At 41.2% G+C, this 22208-nt stretch overlaps 1 protein-coding gene across 3 annotated transcripts in view; it reads left to right on the top strand.

Moving 5' to 3' along the window:
- fat1a (FAT atypical cadherin 1a) overlaps window positions 1-22208 on the top strand; it is a 78851-nt gene that overhangs the window by 33777 nt on the left and 22866 nt on the right. For all 3 annotated transcript variants that reach the window (XM_061056498.1, XM_061056517.1, XM_061056508.1), the window contains exons 5-10: window positions 5296-5625; window positions 6953-7169; window positions 9252-9391; window positions 16366-16641; window positions 16886-17096; window positions 17760-21833. In XM_061056498.1, the coding sequence (XP_060912481.1) occupies window positions 5296-5625; window positions 6953-7169; window positions 9252-9391; window positions 16366-16641; window positions 16886-17096; window positions 17760-21833 (5248 nt within the window). The remainder of the gene's footprint in view (window positions 1-5295; window positions 5626-6952; window positions 7170-9251; window positions 9392-16365; window positions 16642-16885; window positions 17097-17759; window positions 21834-22208) is intronic.

Below are 22208 nucleotides of genomic sequence, written 5' to 3'. Positions count from 1 at the left end.
AATCATTTGTCCTTGTGCTGATTTCCGGATGGGGGTGGAAGGGAGGACGAGGTGGGAGGCGTGTGGGAGATCCCGGTGACTGTTCCTTTGTTCTTCCCCACTGTTCCGTCTCATGGATGAAGCAAGCTGGGACAGGAAGCTGATGTCAAACTAACGGGCCGATGTCTAAACTTGTGGGTTTTAATTGAGCGGGGCTCTGTTCTCTCTCCTTATACTTCCCTCCTTCCCTCCCTCTCTCTCTCTTTCCATCTCTCCGCAGAGCCGACGTTGATAATAGCCGTTCTAATTGTGTTTCCAGTGCTGACAGGGAGCAGATTGGACGCCTTTTAATTATTGTTAGAAGTTACACATTTCAGTGATCACCAGGGGACAGTTAATGCTGCTGCAGTGTTGTATTTCATTTTCTTATTGTACATTGCTTTACACTAATTACATTACAGGACTCAGAGTAATGATAGTGATGAAAGTGGGAAATAAGGTACAACTCAACTCCTTTAGGGAAGCATCTAGCTGATGAATTAAATCAAATTAGAAGTTAGCAAGTTTAGAATTGCTGCAGACTTATGGGAAGGGAAGGGGGGGAGCCGATGTTTGAACACAACGGGAAATATTCGGGAAAATTCACCCTACCTGTGCAATCGTTGTGTACATAATAAAGCTTCATTCTCTTTTCTGATCCCCAGTATACTCTCTTCAGCTCGTTGGTTGACACTGTGAATAAGTCCAATTACACAAAGATTTGATACAAAGGCAAAAAGACTCCTTCACTTCACACATAAGATAAGATAAGATAATCCTTTATTTATCCCACAACGGGGAAATTTACAGTGTACATTTACATGAGTGCATATGTGAAAACAGCTTTAGATTTGCAGTGTCCAACATGTGAGTTAAAGCTGTAGAATAGCTAGTCTCATTCATAGCCTAGTGTCTGTTAAAAAAAAACCCTACCTATTCTGAATTCATGAATTTTCTTCGTTTAACAAAATGCCTCCAGACACTTTTCATAACCACATTAAACACCAAGTTCAAACTCGGATACACTTTAATGTAATGCCAAATTCAACACGTCCATTCACTTCAGGCTAATACCCATTCTTCTCTTTTTTTTTATTACTCAAGTTTGCAATGATAACACCGACTGGGGAGAAAGACAGCGCACACTGAATCAAGATTATTTACAGAAACTGAGCTAATTAAACGTTTCTCCATCACATTCCTATGTAATTTGACTTGTGGGAGGGATACCTTAAAGGCAGGAACTTTTGACCTAAATAGGTAGAAAGTGGCTGAGTGAACACAGCCTTGGAAGAGCCGTGTTACCATGGTAACTTGAGAAGTTTGAGCGTGTTGGTCACTGGTTATGTGCATTCAGCAGGAAGCTCTTTATGGGGCTAAACATTCGTGAAGCAGCACAGACCTCTTTAGGCTACAATCGGCTCTCCAACACATCCACACACACCCCAGTGTATCCAGCTTATGGAGGGTAAACCAGGACTCGGAAGAATGCATGTGTGTGTGTGCACGCGTCTTTGTGAGTGAAATAAGAGCCGGTGGAGCAAATCAAACTGAAGTAACGGCTAGTGTCAAAGTTTTTGTACGAGCTTGTTGTAGGAGAAGAAACGAAACATGTGGGCCATGTGGAACATGTGGAGCAATTAGGGTGGGGGCTGTGTCAGCATTGTTTGCACCAAATGCCAAGAGGGGGTGGAGGGAGCACAGGAGGGGGGCTTTGGCTTTTATGATGAGATGGATGGGGGTTGGTAGGCTGCAGTCGTATGTCTGTGTGAGAAAGAGAGAGAGATAGAGAGAGAGGCAGTGGGGGAATTTGAGAAAAGGCAAAGCTGCTCCTGATGTCTGAGTGTAGGCTGTAGCGGCAGGATGAGAGAGGGCCCTCCGTCTCAGAAAGGGGGGGGTTGGTAAATAGCAAAAAGTGGGACATGCCAGGACATGCTTGAAATTCAGGCCTGGGACCGCTGAGAGAGCATTCTAATGGGAAAGCAGAGGTGAATGGGCTGTTCACATCTGTTGTCTGGAGCCTGTCCCAGCATGCAGTTGGCAAGACGTCAGGGTTCAGCCTGGACAGGTTGCTGCTCTGACCAATTTTACTTTCATATGAGATCATTTCCATTTGTCGATTTGTTGTCTTTTCCTTCAAATTCAGTGTCCAAACATGTTTGTATTTCAAAGTGGGACATTTCAATGGAAGTTTTAAGTGATGTGAAGCAGAGAAAACAGGCAAACTATAAAAAGGAAGAACACTTCAATGGCAAGACCATTATCTACTGGGTAGTCTTTATCCAAACACACTCTGAACACTTTGTAGATTGATTGACTAAATGAAACAGAACACCACAGAGTTTGACAAAAGATAGGGTACAAAAAAATCTTGATAGAATGATTTTAAAACAGTGAAAGCGAATGACTCAACAGCACCAATTATTTAAATGCAGTGGAATACACCTTAGATGTAAATAACTGTAAGACCTGAAATATTCCTTTAAATATACCTGTTGCACTTTCCACAACGTCAGAGGAGTGAGGATCTAGTAAATTAGACACATGAAGAAAGAAAATGCCTTCTCTTCATGTGAGGATATAACAGAGAGTTGTTCCTTGTATTTACTACCAAATGACTTAACGATTGCCTTCATGTTTTCCGTGCACGCTGCACTATGTTCATTCTCTATTGAGAAGTACCTGGAGCAGCTTTTACACACTCCATTGTGTGTGAATTGTCTGGTTGAAAATCATCATCAAAGTGAAACGTTTGAAAGCTCTTTGGCCCTTTTGGATTTCCTTGTTGAAGATTTCTGCATCTTTGGAGTAGCTATGTTTTTATACCGAGTTGCAAATAAGTCATCTTAATTAATGCTGCCACTATAGCAGATGGTATTATTATCTCCTTTGCAATATAAGCGTGATATTAACTGTGATTTTTACTTTCATCTAAGCTTTGAAAGTTCAGCTTTAGTCAAGTCCTTCCATTATGAAAGCAAAGGACCGTCTACCTGTTTACACTTACTGATTTCCCAAATCCTGCTCAGTTTCCCCGGCTGATCTTAATTAACATTGAACGCATTCACACAACATTAGTCACATGTGGTTGCTCAGAGTAAGTTCAAAGTTTTGCAACAGATAATCAGAACATAATAAATTGCCTCTCTTCCCTTCACTTCACCAAAGTTTTAAACGAATGCAGTCAGGCACACTCCCTCTGGTTTTATACCGTCTGCCTTTGTGTCTGCTTCTCCTAATTACCAAACAATGGCTTTTGATGGAAAAACTCAAAAGAGAGACACCCAGTGATGGATGTGTGGAGATATATTACTGCCTGCACACAGTTACAGAGCAGTTAGTTTCCAGTACATAACAATAACTTTAAATAAAAGGAGTTATCAGGCACTTTATGTGTACATATATGAGGACAAAACTCTCATGTCAGCACAGGGCAGCCACTAACACATCCTCCCTGAGAAGAACATTCACCCCTCATGGTTCCTTTCATCTCATTTAGTGAATGCTGCTCATGTGAACAGCACACACAGCTGCGGACACTGTGAGAAAAACAAAAACACATTACTTTAGTAATTGAAACTATGAAACCCAATGGCGTGTGTGTGCTTGGCCTCAGACTCCTGACTGTTTTTAGTGAAGCACTTAACAGATGGTTTTAAATGACAGTGACATTTGTTCTGCCCTTCCACAGTATTTTTTTTATTTTGATTTTTTGCAGCTTGAAGCTTGAAATGCTCCCATCACAGCCAGCATGTGGACACATCCATAAACTTAACCTTTGAGCTCATTTTTGCACAGGAACTGATAAAAATTGTCAGGTCAGCTTGTAGCTTTGGATTTTGATTAGACTCCTTAAACTGCACTCAAACACCCAAAGACACATCAGGGTGTAAAATAATGGCTCATATGACAAAGTGTTAGCATGCCTCCGCTAACACCAGATGCCATGATTTTCATTAAGGCTGCACTAATGATGAAGATTGCGCGCCTCTATCTAATACCAAGTACTTCTGAGGTTTAAAAGATCTCTCAGCCTATAGTTGAGAGCGGGTGAGTCGTAATGCTTATTAGCAGTGCAAAATCTTCGTACGTTTGATAAACAGCAGGAGAGTCAGTGCAGCTGTTGATATCACACTGAAGAGGTGCGGGTGATTAAAAAATAATTAGCTCTGGTGGATTATTTTGTGCAGCAGCCTTACATACAAGCTACCGTTGTCATGATCAGAGAGAAACAAGTCCAATGTTATTTAATATGAGGGAAGTTTGTAGATCATATTAGCCACCACATGAAACACATTATGTATCAACAGGGTGGGCAGTGGGCCCAGCTTCACTTTAGAAATACCCCGTCTGCTCAGTCAAATTGGCTCATTTACATGATCTCATGTCTCTAATGATATCTGACTATGGATATCATATGTGTTTAACAGCTCGTCATTAAACCCTCTGATGTTGTGAAATGTCTTTCAACTAATATAAAAGTTCTGCCCTCTTTATCTCTAAAATATATTCAACTCTATTTTTTTTTTCATATATTAACTGGAGGATGTTGACCCAAAAAACGTCTTCCTATTTTCACAACATGAGGACACATATTGTTCGGAGAGAAGCAGGGTGTATGTCAGTACTTTATGACTGATGTGTTTGACTGGGCTCCTTTATTATACTGTAGAGATGAGATTAGGAGGGCAAATAAAAAAAGGGAACATCTTGTCTCCACTCATACATGGATGTAAGACAACGTATTGCTAATGTGTATTTATTTTAGTGTGAGAGTTCATGAGACAAGGCCCCCGAGGTAGGGCTGTGCTCAAAAAATCGATATGGCAATATATTGTCATGTGCTCATTGCAAATACATGTATCGATGCAGATGTTATAGAATCGATATGGCTGCAAAGCTGTGATGACAATTTTGAGAGACAGTTGACCTGGGCAAGAAGAGGGATGACACATGATGAAGGGAAAAAGCACACTTCTCCTTTTCAGTTAATCGTTTAGTACATTTCTAGGAATATGATTGTTTACACAGCTCTTCATCTTTACAAACTGTACAATAGTTGGTTATAAGTTTAGTATTAGTATATTGGAGTTGGAGTTTTAAACCTTTCTGGTTTTTAGTGTATTGATTTCCAGAAAAGTAAACCATGTGGGTGTTCTTCAAGTGATAATGGTTATCAACCACTACATTATATATTATTTGGTTTCCATGTGTTCAGACTCAAGCTTATTGAAAGTATGTACTTCATCCTAAAACTAATTTTTCTTGCCCCCTCAGATCACAGTCACAGACCACGGCGTTCCAGCCAGATCCACCACTGTCCGCGTCATCGTCCGGGTCCTTGACGAGAACGACAACAGACCATTGTTCCTGGAGAAGATCTACAAGATCAAGCTCCCTGAGCGCGAGAGGCCGGAGAAAGAGAGAGCTACAAAGAGAGACCCGGTGTATCGCGTCATCGCCTCGGATCGAGATGACGGACCCAACGCAGAGATCTCCTACAGCATCGAGGAGGGAGATGAAAACGGGAAGTTTTTCATCGAGCCCAAAACCGGCCTGGTGTCGTCTAAGAAGTTCTCCTCTGCTGGAGAATACGACATTCTTACGGTGAGTGAATAATCCTGGGATTTAGCCTCTTAGTTTTATGCACAAAGAACACAACGGTTGTGTGCATTCAGTTTATGGTAGTACATGTCATAGGGAATAAACTACCCCAGCCACTCCCACTCGCTCAAGGTGAATTTACCGGGATAGTATCCTGCTGCGTCAGCTCACCCCACTTTCTGCGTTAAAAAACATGAGGGGGCTGGCAGGAGAAACTCTCCTGTTTGCGTTCACACATACAGTAAGTGAGAAAGCCCTAATAGTCTCTCTAGCGAGCAGTGAATTTCTACAACAGATGCTTGTTTATTGTTTTACTGCTTTATTCTCCTCGTCTTCTCATGTTTTCTGGCCCCCTTGTGTTTCTCCGTACTCCCCTTTTTTTCACTGCAAACCAGAATTAATTGGTCCACACACATCATGTTGATTCACAAGCATAGAATTAAATCACTCACAATGTGCATTTACTCTAGACTGCACTATAGAGAACCTATTTTTGTTTTGCACAGAAACTCAAAATATCTCAATAAAATCTCATTATCATTAAGGATCTACTTCCTCTGTTCTCACCATGTTTCTATTACTGTGGGGATTAGTCAATGTGACACTACTGTTTTGGCTGTTAGCTAACTGTTAGCGCGATCATCTTGATACAATCATTTTTTAGTTATGGCAGCTGTTTTTTTTGGGAAGAGTCTTGTAGAATGACTGGGAAATGAGTCGTTTGTGTGAAATTGAAATATATTATTCAGCCGTCCTCACAAAGATAAAAAAATCAAGACCTTAACTATGATTTAGTCATCCCAGTGGCTGTGAAAAACTGCTGTAATTAAACTTAATAACCACATTTTTTGCTTTAAATTATTTTTTTTTAACTCAGATTTTATATCCCCCATGAATTCATGGTGAATTATTTTCACTTTTGCAAGAAGACGCTGTTCAATGCAGTTTACAGTAATTGACGTCCACACAAAGGGTTGGAGAACAAAAGATTACAAAACAAAGGCGTCTTTGTTATTCAGAATATTCAGACATACCTTGCCATGTGGACAGCTCAGGGGATGAGTGAGATTAAGATTGAGACACAAACCATTCTGTGAGTTTAGTCTTGAATCAGGGTTTCACATACAGCTGTGAATTGAAAGTTCATCACAGTTTGTATTCACTTTGTATGTAGTGCTATGTCTTTCATTCATTTGTAGGTATTTCAGCAAACTTCCCTGTGTTTTATTTTTCCTAAAGACATTCATGCAGAGAAGGTGTCAGAGAATTAATTTGCTACAGAATGTTACATAACACCGTCTAACACAGTCTTTCTCTGCCCCCATCTCAGATTAAAGCCGTTGACAATGGGCGTCCTCAGAAGTCCTCCACTTGTCGCCTCCATATTGAGTGGATTACCAAACCGAAATTGCCGGCCGATGCGGCTCCCCTGCTTTTCGAGGAGTCCCCCTTCACCTTTTCAGTCATGGAAAGTGACCCTGTGGCTCACATGGTGGGCGTGGTTGCCACCGAATCCTCTGATGTTCCTGTGTGGTTCGAAATCACAGGTACTTCTGTCAGCATTGACATCTTTGACATTGTGGGTGTGTGTGTGTGTGTGTGTGTGTGTGTGTGTGTGTGTGTGTGTGTGTGTGTGTGTGTGTGTGCGTGCGTGCGTGCGTGTGTGTGTGTGTGTGTGCATGTGCGTGTGCGTGTGTGTGTGTGTGTGTGCGCGTGTGTGTGTGTATGCATGCAAACTGTAGAAATGCTCTTTGACATAGAAAAGCTTTGTAGGTAGAACTACTTGTACACTTTCTGACTAACAAAGTGTTTGTATGTGAGATGTCTGGGAAATAGGGAATCAATGAAATTAAATAGAGCGACAGTTGAGAGGATAGTAATCCTTCATTTTATATCATCAAGCATGGCGGACAAGAGTCAGAATTAAAGGAGGAGTTCTCAAGTTTATCAGTAGAAATCTGATGTTAGCTATGTTAGCTGCCTTAACCATACAAAGCAAAATAATCTACATATTTGTAAGGGTTAAACATTAACATAATTTGCCTCAAGAATTTATAATGTTGTGAAAAAAGCATACGTCTTTTCCTAGTTTTGTAAAACTGATAAAATAAGGCCAGGATTGAAGGAGGACATAGCCCTGCCTTAAAATTAATAAGCATAGATTCAAAACTTAATCGACGTATTGATATTTTTATCTGCTGTAGTGTGTAAATGAAAAATCTCAATTTTGATTAATTAAAAATGTCTGTAACTGTTTTTTTATTAACCTCCAATATTTTACACTGCTACATTTCAGGAGAAGTAGTTTGATTAAAGCTTGACATACGCTGTACCATTCAAGGCTGATTTAGACCTGATTCTTGGGTTCTAATACTCATTTCTTTAGTCAGGCTGAATGTCAACCCAATCAATTCCATTTCAGAAGTAGTTTTATTAAAGGTGAAGGCACATATTTGTTTGTTGACATTGTGCCCCATTGCCAATAGTTGAAAGACATGCATGATACAGAATCTGCAGCTCTAGGTCTAATTCAGGTTAAATAGAAGTCACAGCACAGAGACGTCGTTTAAATAAACATTCAGTCAACAGTGAAGGAAAGGCAGGTTTCTACTTAGACTTCCATTTTCTCTCATTTTCTCCTTTTTCTATATTTGCTCTCTGCCATTGTTTAGCACCAAGACAACAGAATTGTATCATATATTAATAGGTCACACAACAATAAGTGTTGACATCTTTCATAGCTCTCATTGTAAGCCAACTGAAATTAAGTTTATTCAAGTGTTATTGACAGCCCTTCATTGAAGTGTTAATATGGAAAAAGTCCTTAGTCCTGTTGAATGATGATAGACAATAAATGCATGAGAAGGCTTAAATTGACTACGTCCAAAAAAAAAGAAAAAAAAGTGCTTGCCTTTTCTCCCTTCCTCCCAGCCTGTCCGCCCTCTAATCAATGCCTGACTGACACTTCTCTTTTTCTTCTCTTCTCTCTCTCTCTGTGCTCTGCTACTGCTCCCTTCTTTTCTCTGGAATGTTCTGTTTGGTTGGATTTTTGCAAGACGGCATAGAGGATACTGAGATGTTTTACATCCTTCAGATGGCTTGTGACCACAACTGTACAGCAGAAGGTAGCTGCTGGGATCTCCTAATAGGCTGTGCTTGTATGCTTGTATTAAGAGATTCATCCTACACTGTGTGTTGGTGCTGCCTGTGGGCTGTGGTTCAATTGTGTTGTGCTGTTGGATTGATGTCGTGCCACATCTTTTCCTTAAAACCTGTGACCTGATTTAGACAAAAATCCTCCTCTCCTTCCACTGTGTGATTCAGAGCTTCATTTCATCCCTGTGTTGTTTGGTTCATGCTAAGAGTTAAGTAATGCATACGATATAAAGGGATGTTCTAGGGTTAATTGCATGAAATAGCTATTACGTGGATAAACAAAGTAATGACTTCTACATTAGCGTAGCTTTTTACAATGTATGACATCAGCACGGCAAGAAAATTGATGTTTGTTTTGTCTAGTTCAGCACCCCCACTGAATGTTTGTGTATCCATGCTACATGCAGACAACCAAGCAATGATTTGTCACTAATCTTTTGTTTTTCTGTTTGTACAAAAAAATGATTCCACAGGTGGTAATTATGACAGCCGCTTTGACATTGGCAAGGCTAGTGGAACCTTGATTGTTGCACGGCCCCTGGACACAGAGCAGAAATCAAATTACAACCTGACGGTGGAAGCCACAGATGGGACACGAACTGTCAGCACCCAGGTAATTGAAACGCTAATGAAATGGTTGGAAGCTGATGAGGCAGTTGTCATGTTCCTGTTTTGCTCATGCGTGGAATAGCAGCAGGGAAGTGATAGGTAATGAGTGAAGCGATGGCCAAAGCGTCCTGTTTGTTGGAATATGTTTGTTTTGTGACGCTTTCATTGCTCTCAACCAGGAACGGGAGAGATTATTGGTTTTAGTTTCCTTAGATCCCTTCATGACCTGACTTCTAACTGTGTCACACAACTGTGTAACATATGAGCAGATAAAACACAAAGAGCATGGGATGTGACAGAGTCAGGCTTTGTTGTTCTTAAAGATCTTATTACATCGCCTGGAGCTGATTGTGGGGTGTGCTCCAACTCTGTTTTAGCACCAGATTTTCACTTATCAGCCCACCAATGAAGGAGACAGATCTTTTATTTTGAGAAATATGTTGCCATCTTTGAAATATGCTTAAAGGTGGTATACATGGCACTCCTTTTCTGGCTGTGCGGTCCTAGCTGATTGCCTGGCAACCTGGTTGATTGCACATTCTGGCAGCCAGGCTTACTTTCCCCACTGTTGCTAGTCTTAATGCTGATCTATGATAACCATCTTAAGGCTGCACATTACTATTTATTATAAAGATATGACCGTGGTAAACATATAATCAAATCTATCTCCTTTTCGGACTTGTAACTTAAAATAGCTTAATGTCCGACATTCCTTTCCACTGTTTGTAATTATAATTTATTTTCTCTTTTTTTTTTGTGTGAATGTTCACATTCATCTTATGTTACATGTTCAGAATAAGCAAATCAAATCAAATATAATATAATATAGGAATAAAAAGAATAATCACATTTTCTTTCATTCGACAATAGGAGTTCTAAGTTAAGCTTCAGCTGACTAATACAGAGATATAGGTCATGTTTTTATTGAAAGAAAGAAAGACAGAAAGAAAGAGTAAAAGAAATAAGAATAGAAAGAAAGAAAAAAAATGAGAGCAGAGGAATGAAAAAAACAGTAAGTTGGAAAAAGAGAAAAAGAGAAGAAAGAGGAAAAGAATCAAAGAGAGAAGGAAAGAAATAGACAGAAAGACAGAAAAAGAGCAACAACAAAAAAAAAACTGAAAGAAAGAGAGAATATTCCATGGTGATTTTTCCAGGATTTTTAAAAAATGTGTTAAACCATGATGTGGGCCACCATTGTTCCTCCTCTTCTGTTCTCAACCGTCTCATTGTAGCGTTGAACTTCAGGAATCTTCCATTGTCTCATTCCTGACGCAGAGTCGCTGTGATGATGGTGGCGTCTAGCCAGAACTTTTTTTTTTAAGTGTACATTCTCTCTCCCTCTCACTCCCCTCTGCCATGTCTCTCTGAACCTGTGAATCTTCTCTTACTTTTCTCTGAGAGGAACAGATGGCCTCTGTCTCTCCTGATTGGACCCTAAATAACTAAACATATAGCACTCACACGTGATGCCTGTTTTACAGTCTGGAAACTGAAAAACAATACACCATGATACCTATTAGAGCCAGAATAAATAAACTCAAACAGCAGTAGCAGATTTTCATTTTAATATATTAATATGCTGATTTATTCCTACTTGCATATATCTGGCTCCCCAGCTGATACAAGCGCTGAACCCCATATTAAGAGCGTTTTAGTAGCAAGTTGTCTCTAGTTTTTTGTTCAGATGGTCATGCCCTGTCCATGAGATTTTGAACATTAATACAAGGTAGTTTGTGTCCTGTGGAATGGTAGCGTTCAAAATGTTTTGTCCTTTGTCCTCAAAGGGGAGCTTCAGAGAACTGTAGCGGGAAAAGAATCTATTTGTTGTCACTCTGTGTGAATAAAGCCTTTCATCATCTGGTTGACGTGCTCCACTGAGCCTCGGATGAAGCGCCGACTTCTCTGGTATTTTGCAGCTCATCCACGGAAGCAAGCGCGTCCTTTGGTTTAATGCACAAGTTTAAAAAAAACAGCCACAAAGTGCCTATTTTCTCATCCGTGATTTCCTCTCACTATGAAGCACTTTCTTTAGAGGCATGGCAACAGTAACTGATTTAAAAGCCTCTCAGCAATTCTGCCTGCAGTGACATTTTAAGTCAAATTAATCACAGTCAAAGGTTAACCCATTCCAAAGGTCTAATTCTCAGCAGGAATTGATTCTCCGTTGGACTGGGTGCGCTTCATTTTACAGGGAATGATCTAATTCATATAGTGTTCAAAAACACAGGGTCACTTAATAGACTTCTTGATGATAGAGTCATTAATTTTTTTCTGAAAAAATGATAGACTTATACAAAAGTAATGCAGCTTAATCAACTTGAGGGCCTCCATACACATGTGGAGGTGACTCTGTCTGCAGAGACGCTGTCCTCTGCCTGTACTTGGTTGCGCACGTGATTGGGAGTAGATACAATTAAGCGATTGGACACCATTCAAACCTTTGAATATATTGCAGCAAAGAAGAGACAATATGATCATAGTGAGGCAAAACACCACACGGGTAAAGCTTGTTCCTAAACGAGGGAGAACCTTCGGTTCGCTATCACTTGCGGACACACAGTTGGTCTGCTTTCTGTTGGACAGGCAGGTGCCAAACACCGGCAATTAGCTTGTGCTAGCTTGCAACATTTTCGGCTTTTCCATTACAACAAATATCATATTCTACTGTCTGTACTTTTACGTGTTGTATTGTATTGACTCAGGACAGAAAAGTAGATACTTGATAGACAACCAAAGAAATGGTGTCAAATGCATTGATGACGTCATTATATTTCATGACATCAACAAAATATGTAGCCTTCCTTACATTTACATTTATATTTCTTTGCAATGAACGTTTGGAATGTGAAGTTAAAATATTTGAATGAACATGTAGACATTCAGTCATTAAGGTCACATATTGTGCAAAATACACTCCAACCCCCAGGTGGGTGACACTCCCACAGCTAGGTGTTTGACAGTTTGCAGTTCTGTAGGCACGATCTAATACAGGATCATAGTGGATTTATAACAAGAAACTTCACAGACAGTATGTGACCTTTAAATGAACAGAATGTATTGACCTTGGAAGGTCATGTCAAAATCCTTAAATGGAAGTGGAAACGACTAGCATCTTGTATTTTTACACACTTCCTCAAGTACGATGTGATGGCAAGTTGTATTCTAACTACTATAAAGACATAAATGGGACACAGATGGGATGGTGTATCACATGAAGCTAATCATGTAACAGTGCACTCTTCCTCGCTGTCTTCCAACTTGAATGTGCATAATTTAGTATATATTAATAGAGCTGCAACTGATAGGCTCTATTGCGGATGTGTGTCAGTGTGTCACATGCAGTCTTGTATATCCAACTGGCTGCTGTAGGTCAGCTGTTTTCTGCAGATTTACTGAATCTGTGTTCTCCATGAACCAACTTTGCGATTTAGGCCGGGTGCCTGGGATATCCCGAGAGCCAAATATGTGACTGAAAGAGGCAAATAGACTCAGCTGAGACTGCAGAAACTGTCCAAATTTGGAATTTTACTGATAAAAAAAACAGCCCAAAGTGTAATAAAGAAAAGTATTGTTATCACAGTATTTCACACAAAAAAGTGACTGAAAGAAAACTTGTGTTAGTCCATCATGTTGCAGCTAAGCCCCGTGAGTGTTTTGGCTAATAACTTGTTTATCCGATAACATTGTTCAGCGCTGTCTGTAAATGCACCTCTTGCTGAGAAGTGCATGTTTTCTGTAACCATAAGTAGTAACCAACAGGGCAAAGGTTGTTAAATTGTTCTGCCAAACCGCTCTGAAAAGGATTAATTCACTTCCTGAGCTAGTGAATACGCTTGATTGTTAAGTTTTGGGACTGGTGTTGAGTAATGGGTTTTCTTTGTCTCTATCCTTGCAACAGAAATGAATCTATGGAGAGAGAATATCAGTCGAAAATCTTAAAAGACTTGTATGTCAGTGAGAATGGATTTGTCTTCTTTGGGGAAAGTGTTATGTTCACTTTTTCAAAACAATTCATCCAGAATTTCACTACAAATGAGATCCTCCTGATCATACACATGAAGAGCACCTCGTGCAAGCACCAAGTTGGTCTTATCTTTTCCTCAAATCAAAGTCATGTGGAAGCTAAGAAGACTCGCTGCCCTATTTTTTCACTCACTGGAAGCTTTTCTTTTACTTTTTTTTGTTCTGTCTCCCTCTAGCCCTCTTTTAAAGGTTTTCTTCCTCTTCCTTTTTAAATAAAAGCTGCACACTCATTGGCCAGGCGTGCAGCGATGATGATTATTCAGGATCGGGGGGGGGGGGGGGGGGGGGGGGGAGCGCAAATGAGTGCTGGACCTTTGTGGGTAGTGGGCTGTGTTAATCCTGTTTTGGGAACATGTTGGAGTGCTCGGTGCCAGTGCCCTGCCTTTGCCCAGAACCTGCCACCTGGCAGGGGGGCTTCCTCTCCTACGCACGGCACAGGAGGACAATGAGCACAATAAGAGCTCCTGCTTGTCTTGTTTGGTGTGCAACAGAAGAGGGGATTCATTATTTAAAAGGTTCTACTGGCTTTGTGGTCATTTTAGGCACACCTTTGTTCTTTTTATGTTCAAATTACAGGAACAAACTACAAGACGAGAGAATGGTTTAAAATGCAGCCTTAATAGGTATGAAGCGAGCAGTCTGTGGGATGTGAAACAGTTGGCTTTCTGTGGTGTGTTTTGCAACTGACGGTTATATTTCTATGAAGGCACCTCTGAAGAATCAGCTGATGTAGTCAAGGGGTTTTTTTATTCTAGCTTGGGCACCTCATAGCTAGAATCTGTGCCAACAAGGCAGCCTCGGCATGCGGCCCGGCCTCCCTTCCCCCATCTTCAGCTATATGACATACTCCCTTGGCTGTGCACAAGTACCTCAAGCTGTTCTGCACACAATCTGTTCCTGGTCTCCTGCTTCTAATGTTATCTCAGTCCACATTACAAAGACTCTCTTTATGTCTCCCTGAAAGGTTCACCTTATTCACTCATACTTGTGTGTATTCGTTGCCTTCAGTTTCAAAGCTTACTATTGTATCTGGGACTCCTTTTTTCTGCTTCCTGGACTTCTTTGCATTTTATTCTTATCTTTTATTTTTGGATTTGTTTCATTTCCATCCACAACCTCTTTTTTTCTAAATCTGACCATTTCCCTTAGCTTTCTTTGCTTTCTCACTCTCACTTCTCTTACTTTCATCTCAACCCTACAGAACAGGTTTTTTTTCTTAGTATCTCCATCTGTCACGTCTGTGTCTGAGTCCCAATCTTGTTCCTCTCCAGCATTCCCAGAGGTAGCCATATACAAAGACTGCAGACTTTTTTTTCCTTCCACACCAGCATTTCTGCTGCAGTGAGGCTGTATCATGCCGTTTTGTGTTGTTTGAGGGCAAAGTTCCTTTTGAAGTGTTGTAGAGCCTTCTCGCAGAGGGAAAAGCCAAGTTTGTGTGCAGATGGGGGCTCGGGGGAGTCTGCTGAATAGCCTTTCTGTGCCTTCTAAACCATATGAAAAAGTACATTGTGGATAGATGTGGATACTACTGACCAGGTCCCATTCCTTTCTGCTTTTTGACAGCACTATCAGCCCTTGCCACCTTACTCGCAATTCACAAGACGTGTTATCTGACGCTTGCCAGATTGAGACACATTGGACAGCCTCTTTTGTGTGGACGGATGTATGTGTGGCAGTGACAATTTTATGATCCTGGATGTGTGGGTGCATGCATGTGCGTCTTTGTGTGAGTTGGAGGTGGATTGTGAGACATCAGGGATCTGTTGCTATACGATGTCTGGCATGACATGAGAAGACATGCTTGGAATGAGATAGATTGCCAGGCTCTTGATGGTGAAACCTACTCTAGAGGCCCAGTTTCAAACACTTTTTTTGGGGTTAATGTCTCATTAGATGAGTGGATTTGTTTAGAATTACGCGTCCTGATTAGCGGTGTACCCTATGACACATGACTTGTGGCAAACAGCCAGCTAACAACGCATGCAGCCCAACGCACCCCTACAAGATGACATCTGTGAGTCTCAGCAGCATTGCCAACATCACAGTACACAACAGATTGTAAATGCTATCAGTGCTGTCAGGTTGAGTCTATATTTGTCTCTGATATAGTCTCACAGCACTCCACTAACAGTATTATGACAAAAACAACCGCAGATCTGACAGATCCTGGTCAGCTAGTGAGTTGTCAGCTGGTCAGAGCTTTTTTGACTGCCGTCCCCCCTTGCTGTTCCTGCAACAAACAGCTCAGCTTGGTCTGCTGCCTTGCGGGACATCACCCCCTTGTGTTTGGTATGCAGGTGTCTAATCTGGGCTGATCCCTTTGTTCCCCATGTTTGGCAATGGCAGAAGCCCCCCCCTTGCTGATTTGGGAAGCAGAGATGGCATTCCAGCAGCTCTCCATAATCCTCTGTCGGAAGTCCAGTAGACGAGTGGCTGGTGTTGATAAAACATGCTCCCACTGGAATTTTACAGTTTGGGGATGTTGTCTTTGTTATGTGTGAGGGGAAAAAACACGAAGACTGCACTTTATGCTGTCTAAGGCAAGAACATGGAGTATGTTTAGAAATGTGTTGCACTGGATTTAAATCCTAACAATTGTTTGTGAATACAGTTGCTGAATATTTAACTGCAAAACAGAAACAACAAACCTTGTGAATACATCCTTAAAGTAATATCACCATGAGATAAGGTCTATGTCAATGAAATTCATGGAAATGCCTCTGACTTAACACTTGTTTAACATGTCCTCTAAACTGAATCACCTACTTCTATAATATAAATGTTAAACACTAAATGGAACACAGGATTAATTTTGACTGGTTCATCATGGGGTTGGGCCATTAGGGACAAAACCTAGTGCACAAATTTGAATACTTCAAAATAGAGTTCACATACTGTATATGATTCCAAGCACTAGTCTGATGACAAAGTCATCTCCTTTTTCCTCTCTTACAGGTGCTTATCCGGGTCATTGACACCAACAACCACCGGCCACAGTTCTCTCAGAGTTATTATGAGGTGAATGTCTCTGAAGACGATCCGGCGGGGACTGAAGTCCTTCAAATCAGCGCTGTGGACAGAGATGAGAAGAACAAACTGACCTTTACACTCCTCAGCAGCACAGATCCCTTCAGTTTGAGAAAGTTCCGACTTGACCCGGGAACAGGCACTTTGTTCACCACTGAGCCACTGGATCACGAGACTATGCATCGCCACGTCCTCACAGTCATGGTATGAATCAATAAATGCTGACAATTAAACAATGGTTTAATCAATAAGAAGAAGTTCCTTCAAATTGTTTAAAAAATGTTTTATTGCAAAAGTGGAAAAGACACAAAATTAAGAGAATTTGCTTTTTTTGTTCCTTGTTTTTTCAAATTGTGAATAGTTTATATGAAGTGTTCTAATGCTCTTGTCTGCCGGGTTTTCTTTCTCCCCTTCAACTTCTGTCTCTCTCTAAATTTCCATTCTCTAGGTTCGAGATCAGGACATTCCAGTAAAGAGAAACCTTGTGCGTGTCATTGTCAATGTGGGTGACACAAATGACAATGCACCCTGGTTTATAGGCACGCCGTACTCCAGCCGAGTGTTCGAATCTGCAGCTGTAGGCTCGGCTGTACTGCAGGTCACAGCTCTGGACAAAGACAAGGGCCCTAATGCAGAGATTGTCTACAGCATTGAATCAGGTAAACACACAGTTGCTGTGCCACTCTGTTGAGCCACAATTTCCCTCGGTTTTGTGTCACTGCAGAAAGCTTTCATTGTAACCTAATGCAAATGAAATCAGCTCGTAAAAATGTATGAGTCATTTGGAGTCCTGCAGCCCACTGAAACTTGATCATGAATGGCATACTTTACAAAGAGTAGGAGAATATTGAGGACTTTGTCTAGAGGATCTTCAAATACGTGAGAGAGGGGCAGTTCCTTGCTAACAATTTCCCACGATGGCTTTTTCCAACAATACACTGTTCTATGAGAACAATAAACATGCAGTTATTCGCTTTTTGTTGGGATCTATGCATTTTTCACATAGCGGAGGTGACTCAATGCATCTGATATTTAGCTTGCTTTGTTTTGAGAGCATCCTGTCAACAAGTATATTATTATATTATTGCTGACCTTTTTTATCCATACAAATAATGAATGAAACTGATACCTTTTCTACTTTGAAACACAGCTAGATAACTATTGCCGTTCAATCTATGTTGTGTTTCAATAATGCTCATCAACAATACCTTCCTTATATTTCTAGCAAAGTGTTTTCTGCAAGATTTTTTTTCACATTGGGTTTTTGCCCACATACAGATATAACTGTATAACTGATGTTCTTCTGTCTCTCTTTCTTTCAGGAAATTTTGCAAACTCATTCGCCATTGACCCTGTTCTAGGAACCATTACAGTAGCCAAAGAGCTTGATCGCGGCAGCAAAACCCAATTCGAACTCACCATTAAGGCATCCGACAATGGAATATCTCCACTATCAACCACAGCCACTGCTCACATTGTGGTAACAGTTTCTGACAATGCAGCCCCCAGATTCACAGAAAAAGAGTTTTCTGCAGAAGTCAGTGAATCAGCACATCCTGGAAGTTTTGTGAGCTTGGTGACAGCTGTCAGTCAGTCTTCTATATTCTATCAAATAAAAGGTGGCAACACAAACAATGCATTTGACATAAACCCAAACTCTGGAGTTGTCGTGACCCAAAAAGCTTTAGATTATGAGACCATCCCTCAATATGTGCTGATCATACAGGGAACAAACATGGCAGGATTTGCCCGCAACACTACTCTTCTTATTCATCTAAAGGATGAAAATGACAATGCTCCTGTCTTTATCCAGAGGGAATTCAAAGGTGTAATCAGCGAGTCAGCCCCAGTCAACAGCATTGTCCTGACCCAAGCAAACACTCCTTTTGTTATCCGTGCATCTGATGCTGATTGTGACAAAAATGCCATGCTCATCTATCAAATTGTGGAACCTTTTGCACATAACTATTTTGCCATTGACTCAAGTACTGGAGCAATCAGAACCACAGCAGCTTTGGATTATGAACAAAGGAATGTTTTCCACTTCACAGTCCAGGTCCACGATCAAGGAACGCCACGCCTGTTTGCAGAATTAGCGGCTAACGTGACTATTGAAGTCATTGATGTTAATGACTGCCCTCCAGTTTTTAGCCAAAAACTATACGAGACAACAGTCATTGTTCCAACATTCAAAGGGGTGGAGGTCATTCAAGTCAATGCTACAGACTCAGACTCTGGGCCTAACTCCAAACTACTCTTCTCCATCTCTGAGGGCAATATTGGTGATAAATTTAAAATGGATCCAATCACAGGCATTATCTCTATTCAGAATGTCACACAGCTTAGGAGCAGATACGAATTGAATGTTCGAGTTTCTGATGGTAGATTTGCAACTGTTGCTCCAGTAAAGATAAATGTAAAGGAAAACAAAGAAAGTAAGTTGAAATTCACCAGAGAGTCCTACAAAGCCTACATCCAAGAGAACTCTTCGGAGAAGAAAAGACTTGCAGTCATTGCTGCTGTTGGAAATCAGGTGAACGAGCCTTTGTTTTACAAAATCCTGAACCCTGACAGCAGGTTCGAAATCAGCCGCACATCTGGTGTGATCTCGACCACTGGAATTCCGTTTGATCGTGAGGCACAGGACACATTTGATATAGTTGTTGAGGTCACCAGAGAGGACAAATCTGAAGATGGGGCCCACGTTCTAGTAACTGTGATGGTGGAAGATGAGAACGACAACAAGCCTATGTTTGTGAACCTTCCCTATCATGCCCTTGTCCAGATAGATGCAGAGGTAGGCCAGGTCATTCGACAAGTCACAACAGTGGACAAAGACATGGGCCCAAATGCAGATATCAATTACAGCCTGAAGGAACACCAGGAGCACTTTCAAATAAGCCCCTCTGGTGAAATCTCAGTCAAAAAGAAATTTGAGGCTGAGTCGCTCAACACAGACTTTGTCATCGTTGTTATGGCAAAGGATAATGGAGAGCCAGCACTCTCAGCAGAAGTAGAAGTGCCAATAACAGTGGTGAACAAAGCAATGCCTGTGTTTGAAAAGCCTTTTTACAGCATTGAAATTCCTGAAAATATCCAGTTACACACACCAGTGCTCCATGTTCAGGCAAATGATTCTGAAGGACCTCGTATTGTGTACACCATCTCTGAGGGTGATCCTTTCAAACAGTTCTCAATAGATTTTAACACAGGTGTCATACATGTGATTCAGCCTCTGGACTTTGAGACACATCCTGCTTATAAGTTAAATGTAAGAGCCACAGATTCCCTGACAGGAGCACACTCTGAAGTGTTTGTTGATATCATTCTGGAAGATGTAAATGACAACACCCCTGTGTTTCTGTCCAGTGCCTACTATGCCAATATTTCAGAGGCCTCTGTCATTGGTACCTCCATTTTGCAAGTTGATGCCAAAGATTCTGACACTGGTAATAATCAAGAACTGTTCTTTCAGTTGGTCGAGGAAAAGGGGAAGAGTTCAGATTATTTTAGCATTGATCGTGACACTGGAATGATCTCAACAGCTCAAGTTCTTGACCATGAGGAAATCCAGCAGCATAAGCTAAGAGTTCGAGTTGTAGATGGAGGAGTCCCAGCCCTCTCTAGTGATGTCATTGTTACAATTGACGTCACTGACTTGAATGACAATCCTCCAATGTTTACGGAGCAAACGTACAAAACTACGATCAGTGAGCTGGCCCCACGTGGACACTTCATCACCCAAGTCCAGGCATCAGATGCTGACAGCTCAGATTCAGAAAACTTGGAGTTCTCCATTATATCCAGCAATGAAGATCAGAACTTTTCCATCGACAAAAAAACAGGCGCCATTGTCATTTCCAACCACCGTAGACCACATATGCAGCCTCTTTACAACCTCAAAGTGTCAGTATCAGACGGTGTGTTCAGAAGCTCAGCTGTTGTCATGGTTACAGTTATTGGTGCCAACTTCCACAACCCCACCTTTTCTCAGGGGGAATATGTAGTAGAGCTTCTTGAGAACTCATATGTTGGAACATTGGTGGCAGAAACAAAGGCGACAGATGAGGATGAAGGCATTTATGGGCAAATCACTTACCAAATTGTCAATGAATTTGCAAAGGACATCTTCTCTGTCAATGAAAATGGACAGATCTTCACTCTAGAGACCCTGGATCGTGAGAATACAGTTGAAAAGGTGATTCCAATTTCGCTCATCGCTAAAGACGGTGGTGGAAAAGTAGGCTTTTGTACCGTCAATGTAATTCTCACAGATGTCAATGACAATGCCCCACAATTCAGAGCAGCTGAGTACAAAGCCACTATTTCATCAGATGTCCCAAGAGGAACCTCCGTGGTTAAAATTGCTGCTTCAGACATGGATGAGGGAAGCAATGCTGATGTTGAGTATTCAATCGAAGCAGATGTTGAAAATGTGGAGGAAAACTTTGAAATCCATCCAACCTCTGGAGTCATTGTTACCAAAGAGAGTCTCATTGGACTTGAAGATGCGCTCTATGCATTCTTTGTAAGGGCAAAGGATACTGGGAATCCACCCAAATATTCTGTTGTACAGGTTTACATCAGGATTGTCGCACCTGAGACACCAATCCCCAAATTCACTGAACCTCATTACCGCTACACAATCGCTGAAGACCTTCCCATTGGCACAGAGATTGATGTAATTCAGGCCCAGAGTGAGCAACCAGTTGTTTACAGTCTTGTCAGGGGCAACACTCCTGAGAGCAATGAGGATGACGTGTTTGTTGTGGACAGAGACAGTGGAGCCTTGAAGCTTCAGAAAAGCCTTGACCATGAGACAACCAAGTGGTACCAACTTACTTTGCTTTGCGAAACAAAACACAAGAACTATGAGTTAGCTTTATCAGTCAATGTGAACATCCAGGTCAAAGATCTAAATGACAATAAACCTGCTTTTGAGTCAGACCCTTACGAGGCTGTCATTGTGGAAAACCTTCCAAGCGGGACTCAAGTGATTCAAGTCAAAGCCAACGACCAAGACTCTGGAACAAACGGCCATGTTGTGTACAGTCTGGACCCCAAGCTGAACTCGCAGGAGATCTCTGAGCTGTTTGCTGTTAATAGTGAAACTGGATGGGTCACCTCCTTAAAAGAGCTAGATCGTGAAAAGATGAGCAAATACAGAGTTGCAGTTCTTGCCACGGACCAAGGCGACAAAGTCCAACACAGCACTGGCACCACGGTAGAGGTAACAGTCGCCGATGTGAACGACAACCCGCCGCGCTTCACTGCAGAGATCTACAAAGGCACAGTCAGTGAAGATGATCCACCTCCCAGCGGGGTGATCGCTATCCTCAGCACCACAGATGAAGATTCTGAAGACATCAACAAACAAGTGAACTATTTCATCACAGGTGGGCATTTATTATTTTAGCAAAACAGATAATTAGTAAGCCGCAAGAGTTTACTCCCTGCTCCTTTGTGTAAGTTTACATAAACAGAGCTTAAGGGGGATTATCTGTTTATGCCACTTAATATGGTGATAATATCTCATCTTTGAAACATTACCCAGTCCCATTATCTGTTAGGAGTCTGAGTTATCGCCTAATCTTCTGAAGCTCAAGGCAAATATGTAGGTCATCAAAATACAGAAATGAATAATCATCTGAATAACGCTTTGAAATAGGCTGGGGAAAAATACGTCCTCTGGAGCTAATTTGCATGTGTGAATAACTTTGCAAAGTCGGTAAAATATCTGGAGGAATCAGAAAACCAGCTATATTATATCA

Source organism: Labrus mixtus, chromosome 2 (assembly GCF_963584025.1).
Source record: "Labrus mixtus chromosome 2, fLabMix1.1, whole genome shotgun sequence".
In the NCBI taxonomy this organism is placed as follows: Eukaryota; Metazoa; Chordata; class Actinopteri; order Labriformes; family Labridae; genus Labrus; species Labrus mixtus.
Note: the sequence above shows the minus strand (reverse complement) of the source record. Positions and strands in the feature narration are given on the sequence as shown.